This window comes from Heloderma suspectum, chromosome 3 (assembly GCF_057233095.1).
Source record: "Heloderma suspectum isolate Gila_16-S chromosome 3, 16-S_ref, whole genome shotgun sequence".
In the NCBI taxonomy this organism is placed as follows: domain Eukaryota; kingdom Metazoa; phylum Chordata; class Lepidosauria; order Squamata; family Helodermatidae; genus Heloderma; species Heloderma suspectum.
The window spans coordinates 99,884,076-99,896,624 of record NC_139460.1 but is presented as its reverse complement, the minus strand read 5'-3'; the positions used below and the strand labels follow the sequence as shown (position 1 = coordinate 99,896,624).

The window sequence follows — 12,549 nt, the reverse complement described above, 5'->3', positions numbered from 1 at the left end:
TTAATTACTATTATTTTCCCTGTTCTTTGGCAGGTGCAAAAGTGCACACTTTCACCTGTCCAATATGATGTGTAGTCCTGCCTTCTCAATGTCCTTGTATGTTGAAGCTGGGGAGTGCTGAAGTGAAGTAGGAAACATACAAGGAAACTGGTAAGACGAGGCTGCATATAGGCTAATTTGCACAAAATTGCGAAGGACTGCAGGATAAGTGTCATTGAACACTTAAAAGTGAGAGGATCACATTGCCAAGAAGAAGGTATTATCCCCCCATCCTTTTGGTGCACTTACTATATCAATCTTTCTACCCATTTTCAGTGCTTCTGAACTGCACTATTGGGCCCCTCCTTTCTCCTACTGTTATTTCTCCCCCAGCACTTTGCAACTATGCTCACACTAGCCTATATGCAGCCTCATCTTGTCAGTTTCCTTGTATGTTTCCTACTCCACTTCACCACTCCCTTTGACAGCTGATTTTTGCAAATACAATCCATACAGTTTGTCAGGAGCGCCCTACCTGGTCCAAAATAGGGCAGCAAGATTGTTAACAGGGACTGGCCTGCGAGCTCATATTACGCCAGTACTTTTCCAGCTGCACTGGCTGCCAGTCCATTTCCGGGCCCGATTCAAAGTGCCGGTGTTAACATTCAAAGCCCTTAACGGCTTGGGGCCAGGTTACCTGAAGGATCGCCTCCTCCCATATGTGCCTGCCCGGACCTTAAGAACATCATCAGCGGCCCTTGTCCATGAGCCCCTGCCAAAGGAAGTGAGGCGGGTGGCTACTAGGAGGAGGGCTTTTTCTGCTGTGGCACCCCGGCTCTGGAATGAGCTCCCTAGTGAGGTTTGCCTGGCACCTACATTGTATTCCTTTCGGCGCCAGGTGAAGACCTTTTTATTTTCCCAGGCATTTTAGCATTTTAGCTTTCTAAATTTTTATCTTTGCTGTTATCTGTATTTTAAACTCCTGCACTGCTGCTAGGTTTTATTGTGGTTGTATTGTTATAGTGTGGTTTTAATGTTCTATATATTTTAAATTGTTTTATTGTGTGTTGTTTGGATTTAATTTTTGTGAACTGCCCAGAGAGCTTCGGCTATTGGGCGGTATAGAAATGAATGAATGAATGAATGAATAAATAAATAAATAAATAAATAGCTGCCTCTTTCAATCCCCACCAATAGCCAACTCAGGACACAGACAACGAGGATTCTTTCCGATACTTTATTCCGTTATGACTCTTTCAGATACTAATCACTAGCGATATAGCAAGCAACAGCACTGGGGAAAGATAGCAGAGTAGCCTAAGCTCCAGGTAAGGCAGTTGGTCCCCGTTTGAAGGAGAACCATGGGAAGACCCTAAACTTATGGGTGATGGAGAGATCCTCCCTCTTTCCCTTGGGTCCTTGGGATGCGACTGTTGTTTGTGCACCAAACTACCGCTACGCCTCCTTTCTGCATCCTCCATCTGTCGTCGCTCCCTGCATCTGCACCAAGCGTCCAGCAAGCCCCTCTCCAGCGCTCTCTCACTGCCAGGGTCACTAGGAATGACCCTGCACTCCCAGGAATGCTGGCAGGAGGAATCTCTGACAGCTGCTGTGCCTGGGAGAGATGAGCGAGCTCCTCTCCCACAGGTTGCTGATCCTCCTCAGAATCAGAACTTCTCTGAGGCTCTACTGGCTCAGTTTCCACCCTGACACAGTTGTAACCCCATACCAAAAAGCAGACTTGACAAAGTGCAAAGTTCCACTCATGAATGGATCAGTGGGAATGGATCATTACACATATGCTCAAGGGCACTCTCTTTGAGCCGAAACTAGAAGAATAGAGGGGAAAATGGTTTTAGAAATGATATATTGATTGAAGGGCACATTGCACATCCTCAGAAGCATGGTACATGGAAGTGTCATGGGCACCACCATGGCAGCTAATTTTGTGGTGGTGCCCCACAACACTTCCTCAAAATTCTAAATGTGCCTGTGAGCCCCCAAAGGTTGCCTACCACTGCCCTAGAGCAACCATTTAACAGAATATTAATGCAAAACCTTAAAGCAGAAGTTTTCCAAATCTTTAGATCATACAGGAAGAGGACAATAGCCAAGATGGTTAGTCAATTTTTAAAAAATCGTGTTCAAATACTTCCATAATTCTTTTTGGACTAGTACCTTTTACTCACTTGCCCAGTCGACTCAACTTAATTCCTGCCTGAACAACCTTCATTATATATATAACAAAGTGACACAAAAGGGAAATGAGAAAACCTGACAATGCTAGGATGGGAAATAGCCCCTCTTATACAGAAATACACACACACAGTATTTGCATACATTGAATGGCAAGGCACCATCCAAACATTTAAGGGGTGCATACTTCTTTTTGCAGTAATTGCAGTAATTCTCTAATTTTCTGTTGATCAAATATGTTTATATTTATTTATATTTAAACATATACCTTGCCTTTCTGCCATACCTCTCTCAAAGCAGCTTCACATATGATGGATGAATAAACAAATAAGAACATCTATATCCCTCCATCTGTATTCCAAACATTTCTCCCTATTTTGACTTTTATTCCCTATCGTCTCCATATCTACAATGATCAAAGATTGCATACTCCTAAGGCGCCTTAAAACAAACAGACAGAGTCTCCAAAAGGAGATTGAGGGTAATTGCATTTGTAGAAAGGTTAGGGATAAGGAGGATTCTTGATATTTACTACAATCAACTTTAGACATGAAATGCTACACAAAGTCATTACTTACGGTGCACTGTTCTAGCTGTTTTTCAAGTGCTTCTGAATCTCCAAGGGCAGGCCACTCTTCTTTTAGAAAAACATCCACTTCAACCATCCATTTCTTCAGGGTTTTAGTGTCATTCTGTTTTTGAAAAAGCACGACACTGAGTTACGTGAAGCGTTTACCAGTGATAAAATAACTCAGCATGACACTATGACTAAACACAAAGAGTAATTTTAAGATTAGTAATTCATCTGAAAAACCTTAAAAAATTAAAAAACGCAAACAAGGAAAATATATTGGGCATTGTTTTTCATCATTTGGTCTAACTGCTGCCTTTATTTATTTTCATCTCAGGAAATAACAGTTCTCCTTGATTTTGTCTTCCCATTTTTTTTAAAAATGGAATACATTGTGAAATATTTTACATGTATATATTGCAGACTACCAGTAGCATAGTAGCCATCACTAGTGTTTGCACAGAGAAGAAGTGACAGACAGACAGACAGAATGTATGGATATTTTTTCACACACTTAATTTCTCTATACATTAAGTTTTCTGTGCAGCCTTTGACCAGGCATGTGTTTCCACCCTATCGGCTTCACTTTGTTTGCAACTTTGTTGTGATGTTTCATGTTTCCCCAATCGTATCTTTTCCTTTTCTAGTTTCTACAGCCCTTAAAGTCCTGGCTTATCATTGCTGTAGCCTGGGGCTCTGTGCTGTTTCCACTGAGCTCCAATCAACTTATTTTCTTGATGGCTGGGTGGAGTCTGAGTGGAGTCTGGGTTGGGTCTGATTACCTCAACAGTGTTCCTGCCTCCTCGGCCATGTTTCCAGGACAACAGAAGGAGAAGCTAATGGAGGAGTATGGGATTTTTAAAAAGGAATCAGCTTTGCTGTGAAGAGAGGTTTTCCCCCTCTCTCCTCCCACCCTGCTTTCTCCTTTCCCCTGAAAGTCCAGATGCACCTGCATTTCAGGAGCAAGCCTCATTCAGCACAATAGGAGTTACTTCTGAGGAGACACTAATGGGTTTGTTGTGGGAAAGAGAGTAGTACGCACAAAGATGGATTAGCCCCCATTGTAAATTGCAGGATAGCTATAATGAAGTTGTGAAGTATTTTCTTCCTAAGGCAGTTCATTGGAGCTTTGCTTGGTCGCTTAAACACATTTAAGGAATTCAGCATTAATATGTGCCATTTCAATAGAGGGGGAATCTCAGCCTCATCCACCACAATGGGAATTACTTCTGAGGGGACACTAATGGGTTTGTTCTGGGAAAGAGACCGAAACCAGCCCCCATTTTAATGCACAGGATCTCTATAGGGAAGCTGTGATGGAGTTACGTCCTAAGGCAATGGACCAAAGCCTTGAGGTGGTGCTTAATCGCATTTAAGGAATTGAGGGCTTTGATATGTGCGGTGTCAATTGAGGGGCTTATCTGTTATTTCTGTGGTCACTGAGAGGGCAAGCCTCACTCAGTACAATGGGAGAAAAAAAAACCTGACTGGGGTCATGGGCTGTGTTCTAGTGCTAATTTTCAATGATATTTTAAACGTTGGTCCCTTGGCATACCGTTCCAGAAAACAGGGAGGGAAAGGGTTGGGTCACTGAAGTCAGAGTGACACACTCACTGGGGATGTTAGAGAATTCCGCCCCAGATCCCAGGGGTGCCGAATTCCAGTGAATTCAGCCCCCTGGAATCTGTGGCAGAACAGAGCCCCCCGCCCCTCCACCCCGCGAAAGCCCTGCAAAACAGAGCCTACCTGGCTGCGGCTTCGGCTCTGGCAGCAGCAGATAAAATGGATAAAATGGGAACGCAAATGGCATAGGGGATGCCATTTGCGTCCCTGCTTTAGCTGCGATAGGCTACATAAATATTTACGTAGCCTATCACGGGCTACCATAGGGACAAAAATGGCGTCCCCTACTCAGGACGCCATTTGCGTCCGCACCAGCCTGGCAGCGGCTGGAGGCCCCGCTGCAGGTTGGCCCGGCCAGTGGCTCTGCGGCCTGGCCGCAGAGCGGAGCCGGCTGAGCAGGATTCCCGGGGTGAGGAACGGATCGCCTCCCCCCCTATTGAGGATACCAGGGTGAGGAATGGATCGCCTCCCCCCCTATTGAGGATTCCGGGGGGAGGAAAGGATCGCCTCCCCCCACCTGTGGAACCCGGCAGTGCCAGGTAAGCGGGGTTTCATACACCCCTAACACCCACAAAGGCTGGGCTACATGCCCCGTGGGCAGGACTATATCGGACCCAGTGCGATTGTGGAAACAGGTCAGTAATGGAGCCAAGGTAAGCTGGAAAAGTCAGACTATAAGCAATCTCAGAAGAGGCAGTTTCTCAGCGATAAAATGCGGGGCTGGTGCTAAATGGCCACGACGTCATGGAAACACAGAGACCTCACTGCGCAGCCAGGCTGGAGTAAATCGCTGGTGGAAACACAGCCCAGGTAAGTTTCCTGCGAGCAGAGAATACTTGACATGGCACCATTTATTTATTTATTTATTACAGTTCTATACCACCCAATAGCTGAAGCTCTCTGGATGGTTGACAAAAATTAAAGCCACAAAATACAGCATAAAATACAATAAAATTATAATAGCTTAAAACTACAGTATGAAAGTACAAGCAGAGGAAATCCTTTTTGTTATAATAACCTGCTTATTTGCAAGTGTACACATTAAGCAAATGGAAGCAAGTTAGCACTCCATCGTCTTGCACCAGCCATAAATATCTTGGCAATCCTGTCTAGTAAACTCCAGTCTCACACTATATTTGCTCTTCTCCCCATATTGAAACTTGGAAACCATTTTTTATCAGTTCCCACCCAAGCAAGTAAATTAGGAAACAGATTTCATTTTATTTCATTTATTATATTTATATACCGCCCCATAGCTTTCTGGGCAGTTCACAAAAATTAAACACTATTAATTTTTTAAAATTAAATTCCAATAGCCTGAAATTGTGATCAAAGTTAATTATTTCTATCATGAAGTGCCATGCTTAAAAAAAACCCTAGTGGGAGGTGGTTAATTTGTATAATCAAGAACCATTTCATGCATATATATATATATATATATATATATACATACACATATAGTAAAGCAATGTGGAATCACAGCTTTCTGAATGTGCATCAGCTGTGTAGCAGGTGACCCAAAGCCAAAGCCAGCTGCATGTGTTTCAGGCAGGCAGGCAGGCAGGCGGGCGGGCCGACCATTCAGCATTCTCATAATCCAACTAAAACTATGCATTGCCCTTTATTCATACCTATGTAGAAACTTGTGCACTAGGTACTATGTGTCATTATCCTATTCCTTGTATACCATTTTTGGTACGAGGTGTGCGTGTGTGTGTGGAATTCATGCTATTTATCATACTAAGGGTGCACTCCTATGCATGTTTAGAACAGAAAACAGAAAAACGTCCTACAACTCCCAGCATGCATAGGATTGCGCTCTAAGTCAACATAGGTGCCATCTTATGAATAAGAGAGGAAAAGAAAACTCCAGCTGACCTGGAACTGTTGCAGCTTAGTTATCAGCTCCTCAAGTTTTTGGCTGTTCTCCACCAGCTGTGCAGATAGCTTCTTCCAACGGCCATGGATCCCCTCAATTTCTGATTGATACTTCTGACTGACCTCTGCTGGAGCTTTCCTAGACATCTCTTCCACAGTTGTGCTTAAATAGTTGAGTCCGCTTTGTTGCTCTTGCAGTGAACTTTGTAAAGCCTGTGATATGAAAGATTAATAGTACATTGCCTTTTATGAGATTATACCACAATGTCTTAACGTTTAGAAACCTGTCAGTATAATTCAGGGATCCCTTATACTAAACCCAAATGTTTATCAACCATTTTAAAACTGTCTAGTCACACTCTCTGTGTTTACCTTTAGCTCCCTGAGCCTTTTCTCCATGATTTCTAATTCTGTGACAATAACTTGAGGTATGGAGAGCTTGGCTTCTGACTGCTGTATCCACAAGAGAATAGTGTTCATATTCTCTTTATACCGTACAGGTGGCAAACTCTCGAATGCTGCATAAAGTGAAGAAAGTGGAGAAACGTATATTGTTTTATGCCTTATAATTCAATTCTGTAAAATTGTAAACAAAAACAAATCAACACCCTTTTTCAAATACGCACAATAAGCAGACTATGAACAGGAAATGCTTTTAACAAGAGAACTGAGACTTGTTTGTGGATTGTAGCACCCATTCCTCCCTAAAAGAAGGAAAGTGAGGTAAATTGGATTCAGCCAAGATTCCTTGCCATCTCCCTCAACAGCAGTGGCAGCTATGCATCTCAGAATAACCCAAGCCCAGTCTGGTTCCTCATCCCCTTCCAGTGCATTACACTGGTTAGCTATCTGGACTCCATTTAAGGCGTTGGTTCTTACCTTTACAGCCCTAAACAGTGTGAGGCCTAGTTACCTTGAAGACCAGCTTCTCTGTATACATGCTCTTTGATATGTTCTGCTTCTGTTCAACATCGGATGTCCTGTTCCCTGTCCCCCACTTGACTGATGTCCAGCAGGTAGCTATAATGAGGAGCAGTTGTGCTGCCAACCTTCAGGAATGCTATCCCCAGGCAGGTCCATCTGGTCTCATTAGTGGGTAGTACACATCTGACTTTTTAAAGGAGGCTTTTAGAGTTGGCTAGATATTGGTTTCATGGTCTCTTGCTGTGCATAATGGGAGTTATATTCCTAAGCTGCTTTACTTTGTTTGCTAAGATTTTAGTTTCCTGTTTGAATTGTTTTATTATTTGCTGGGGTATCATTCTTTGCTCCTTTTTATATTTTAAGGGTTTTATGTTAATTGTTATTTTTTATGGTTGTTAGCCATTTTTATTTCTTTTTTGAAAATAAAATGGGGATGGACTAAAATCTATTAAATGAATTCAAGGCACAATCCTATGGGCTGTGCTCCTGATAGATAGAAGTTCCAGGTTTGGAGTCCTTCGCCTATCCTATGCCCTACCAGCAAGAGCCAGACAGGGTGAGAGGAGAACAGAGCTGATTTCACCTCTCTGTCCCTCTGTTTAAAAATGCAAAAAGCAGCTGGATGGGCTTCTGGTGTGTAGGGAGGCCTCTCCTTTCCCCTCCCACTACCACCACCCCCTTTCCTCTCCACCCTCTCTGATAAAGTTGCAGTTATGACAGAAGAAACTACACCAAGCACAATTTTTCCTTCAGTGCATTTCTTAAAGGTACAGAGGCATGTGACCTTTAGACCTGACAATTCTATGTGCCCTTAGTCCCATAGCCTGCCACATCCTAAAATAACCACTGGAAAATATATCATTTTCAGGAAAGCTAACTTGAGGTTTTGCCTTCTGGTCCCAAAACCACTTGTGAAAATTGCACAGAGAAGGTCAGTTAAAACAAACGATCCCAAAAACATGCTGTAGCATGGATACATTATTCATGTGACACAGAAACAAATGTAAGACAAAATGTAGAAAATAGATCAGCATGTTGACGCAGATTTACTATGAATTATCATGCCAAGGAGTTTGTGTCAGGAGTGCCCTAGCTGCCTCTTTCAGTCCCCACCAATAGCCAACTCAGGACTAGGGATGGTGGAGAATTTCTCCCCGACTCTTCGGGGGGCCGAGTGCCAATGCATTCGGCCCCCCGAAATTGGCGGTGAAATTCTCCGCCCCCCGCCCCCCCCGGGATGGGACTTACCTTTGGCGAATTTCCCTCCCGGCAGCGGGTCCTGGCGGCGGTTCGTCGGCCTTTCGTCGGGGGTGGGGGCGGCAGCTGGTCTTCTGACCGGCTGCCGCCGCCACCATTACAAAGTAAAGTGTAAAAAAACCCCCAAACCCCGTGATAGGCTACGTAATGATTAACGTAGCCTATCATGGCTAGATTTCCAAAGTCAGCCGTGATAGGCTACGTTAATCATCACGTAGCCTATCACGGGTGACTTTGAAAAAAAAGAGAAAAAAGCGCGTATGCAAATGGCGGCGCCCTATGGGCACCACCATTTGCATTCCTTATTTGGTCCCGGTAGTCTACGTAAAGATTTATGTAGACTACACCGTAGTCTACGTAAATCTTTACGTAGACTACCGGGACCAAATAAGGAACGCAAATGGCGGCGCCCATAGGGCACCACCATTTGTGTACGCACTTTTTTTTTTCCCCCCAAAGTCACCCGTGATAGGCTATGGGACGACTAACATAGCCTATCATGGCTGACTTTGGAAATCTAGCCGTGATAGGCTACGTTAATCGTTACGTAGCCTATCACGGTTTTTTTTTTTTTTTACTTTTTCTTTCGCAGCCGGGGAGACGGGGCGCTTCTCCCCGGCCTGAACTTCGGCCGGGCAAGGCGGGGCGCCTCCCCCCCGGCCTGAATTTCGGGGGGAGAAGCGAAGCGCCTCCCCCCCACCGCGAAGCACCCCTGCGAAAAGGTAAGTGACTTTCGTACATCCCTACTCAGGACACAGACGACAAGGAATTATTTCCAAGACTTTATTCCTTTATTACTTTATGACTCTTTCAGAATATTAGTCGCTAGCGCCAAAGCAAGGAACAGCACTGGGGAAAGATAGCTAAGTAGCCTAAGCTCCAGGGAAGGCAGTTGGTCCCCGTTTGAAGGAGAATCACGGGAAGACCCTGAGCTTATGGGCTAGGGAGAGATCCTCCCTCTTTCCCTTGGGTCCTCAAGACGCGACCGTTGTTTGCGTGCCAAATGAGTGCTATGCCTCCTTTCCGCACCCTCCATCTGTCGTCGTTCCCTGTATCTGCGCTGAGCATCCACCAAGCCCCCCTCCAGCACTCTCTCACTGCCAGGGTCACTATCTATCCCAGGAGTGCTGGCAGGAGGAATCTCTGCCAGCTGCTGTGCTTGTGAGAGATGAGCGAGCCGAGCTCCTCTCCCATGGATTGATGTTAGGGATGTATGAAAGGGACTTACCTTGTCCCGCAGCTTTTTTCGTGGTGGGGGGGAGGCGCTTCACTTCTCCCCCCGAAGTTCAGGCAAGGGGGGGGAGGCGCCCCGCCTTGCCCGGCCGAAATTCAAGCCAGGGAGAAGTGCCCCGTCTCCCCAGCCGCGAAAGAAAAAGTAAAAAAAACAAAAAACCCCGTGATAGGCTACGTAACAATTAACGTAGCCTATCACGGCTAGATTTCCAAAGTCAGCCGTGATAGGCTACGTTAATCGTCACGTAGCCTATCACTGGTGACTTTAGGGGGAAAAAAAAGCACGTACGCAAATGGCGGTGGCCCATGGGCGCCGCCATTTGCATTCCTTATTTTGGCACGTCTAGTTTACGTAAACATTCACGTAGACTACGGCGAAAATAAGGGAACGCTATTTGCGTTGCCCTTATTTTCACCGTAGTCTACGTAAATCTTTACGTAGACTAGACGTGCCAAAATAAGGAACGCAAATGGCGGTGCCCATGGGCCGCCGCCATTTGCGTACGCGCTTTTTTTTTCCCAAAGTCACCCGTGATAGGCTACGTGATGGTTTACATAGCCTATCACGGCTGACTTTGGAAATCTAGCCGTGATAGGCTACGTAAATCGTCACGTAGCCTATCACGGGTGTATGTATTTGTTTGTTTTTTTACTTTTTTATTTTGTAATGGCGGCGGTGGCAGCCGGTCGGGAGACCGGCCGCCGCCCCCGCTCCCAACGAACCGCCGCCGAACCGCCGCCAGGACCCACTGCCGAGAGGGACATTCGCTGAAAGTAAGTCCCATCCTGGGGAGGGGGGCGGGGGGCCGGTGGAGAATTTTCCCAACACTTTCGGGGGGCCAAATGCCTTGGCGCTCGGCCTCCCGAAGATTCGTGGAGAAATTCTCCACCATCCCTAATGTTCCTCCTCAGAATCAGAACTGCTCTGGGGCTCTATTGGCTCAGTTTCCACCCTGACAGTTTGGTTTTAACATCAAAAGGCTGGCCAAAGAAGCTAGTGTATATTCTCACATCTCCTGTTATTTAGAGATGTAGTTTTTTAAGCTATTATTGAAAGTGCCAATATCCTTTTTATGGTTCATGTTATTGTATTCAGTGTATCTGTAAAGAAAATGTTCTCTTTAGGACATCTGTTAAATGCTTAGATTAGAACATTAGCATAGCAGAAATACAAGAAGCATTTTACTGAACTGCCCCCACTGGAATGGCATTGCAGATGCCTTTAAATAGGTTAACATCTGTGGCGGCACTAGGGTATAAAATAAAGATCCATTCAAATAAACTAGAATTTTGCCATTGACTTCAATGGGATGTGTTTTGCATGTAAGTGAAGTTGATACCTTCTGTCTTCTACAGCAATCCTAATTGTAGCCACCAAGAGAACTCAGAAGCTGATAACAGAAGTTGGAAATATTCCACTTTCTGACATTTGGCCATGCAGTATTAATTATATGTATCCATGGTATGTGGATCTGTAACTATATTTTATAGTTCCATATACTTTCTTCAGCAGAATGGGCTTCTCACAAAAAGTTGTAGATTATATTTTCAGTGAATAGCAGCATATGTAATGACCATATATTTTAAACAATAGCCCAGTGAGAGTATACACACAAGCCCTGCCCCCAATGTCCCTGCACATGCCGGCTCTGCCCCCCTATTCTTGATCTTGCTGCATGGAGCAGCAACATCTGAAGGGCAGGGGGAGGGGTGTCGGTTTCTATTTGCGTTTTCTTGATTGTGAGTAGAACCCTCCACATAATGAGGTATCCTATTCAAGAGAATAGTTTCTTTTAGCTTCACTGAAAGTGTTGTGAAAGTTACTTAAACTGCTAACCCACATCTCTCAAAGCAATATGTTTTCTTATGAAATGTCAAGAGAAAAGCAATTGATAATGCTTACATAATTAAGAATTTGGAGAAGTAAATAAGTAAAGATATGACTAAATTAAAGAGAAATTTCGGAGAAGACACACAAAGACAAGCAGGTCCACACTGAATTCTGGGTAACTGATATGAAAAGCTAATTTGCAAGGAGGTCTGGATATCTAAAGAGAGAATTCTGGGTTAAAGTCCATTACTCGGGGTCAAGGGTTATTTGAAGAATGAAGAGTTGTTCATATTTAGTGTCAAAGTTTATTTGAAGAATGTTGGAATGTAAAACTTTATTATTATTCAAGGTCAAGAATATACTTAGAGTTTTGGAGTTCAGTTAATGGTTGATAATGAATGGAGAGTAAATATTGTATAAGTTTATACATACTGTCACTTGAGGCACAGGTGAACTCAGTGGCACGGAGCACTTTTTATCAGCTTAGGCTGGTATACCAACTACGCCCTTATCTGGACAGAGATAGCCTTGCTACAGTTATCCATGCTCTGATAACTTCTCGTCTGGATTACTGCAATGCATTATATGTGGGGCTGCCTTTGAAAACGGTCCGGGAACTTCAGCTGGTCCAAAATAGGGCAGCAAGATTGTTAACAGGGACTGGCCTGCGAGCTCATATTACGCCAGTACTTTTCCAGCTGCACTGGCTGCCAGTCCATTTCCAGGCCCGATTCAAAGTGCTGGTGTTAACATTCAAAGCCCTTAACGGCTTGGGGCCAGGTTACCTGAAGGATCGCCTCCTCCCATATGTGCCTGCCCGGACCTTAAGAACATCATCAGCGGCCCTTCTCTGTGAACCCCTGCCAAAGGAAGTGAGGCAGGTGGCTACTAGGAGGAGGGCTTTTTCTGCTGTGGCACCCCGGCTCTGGAATGAGCTCCCTAGTGAGGTTCGCCTGGCGCCTACATTGTATTCCTTTCGGCGCCAGGTGAAGACCTTTTTATTTTCCCAGGCATTTTAGCATTTTAGCTTTCTAAATTTTTATCTTTGCTGTTTTAA

General features: G+C 44.6%; 1 protein-coding gene across 1 annotated transcript in view; it reads right to left on the bottom strand.

Annotated features, from left to right (window-relative positions):
* DMD (dystrophin) overlaps nucleotides 1–12,549 on the bottom strand; it is a 1,907,270-nt gene that overhangs the window by 1,111,534 nt on the left and 783,187 nt on the right. The window contains exons 21-23 of the mRNA XM_084843968.1: nucleotides 6,620–6,765; nucleotides 6,248–6,460; nucleotides 2,754–2,867 (exon numbers count right to left, since the gene is read on the bottom strand). Of these exons, the coding sequence (XP_084700094.1) occupies nucleotides 2,754–2,867; nucleotides 6,248–6,460; nucleotides 6,620–6,765 (473 nt within the window). The remainder of the gene's footprint in view (nucleotides 1–2,753; nucleotides 2,868–6,247; nucleotides 6,461–6,619; nucleotides 6,766–12,549) is intronic.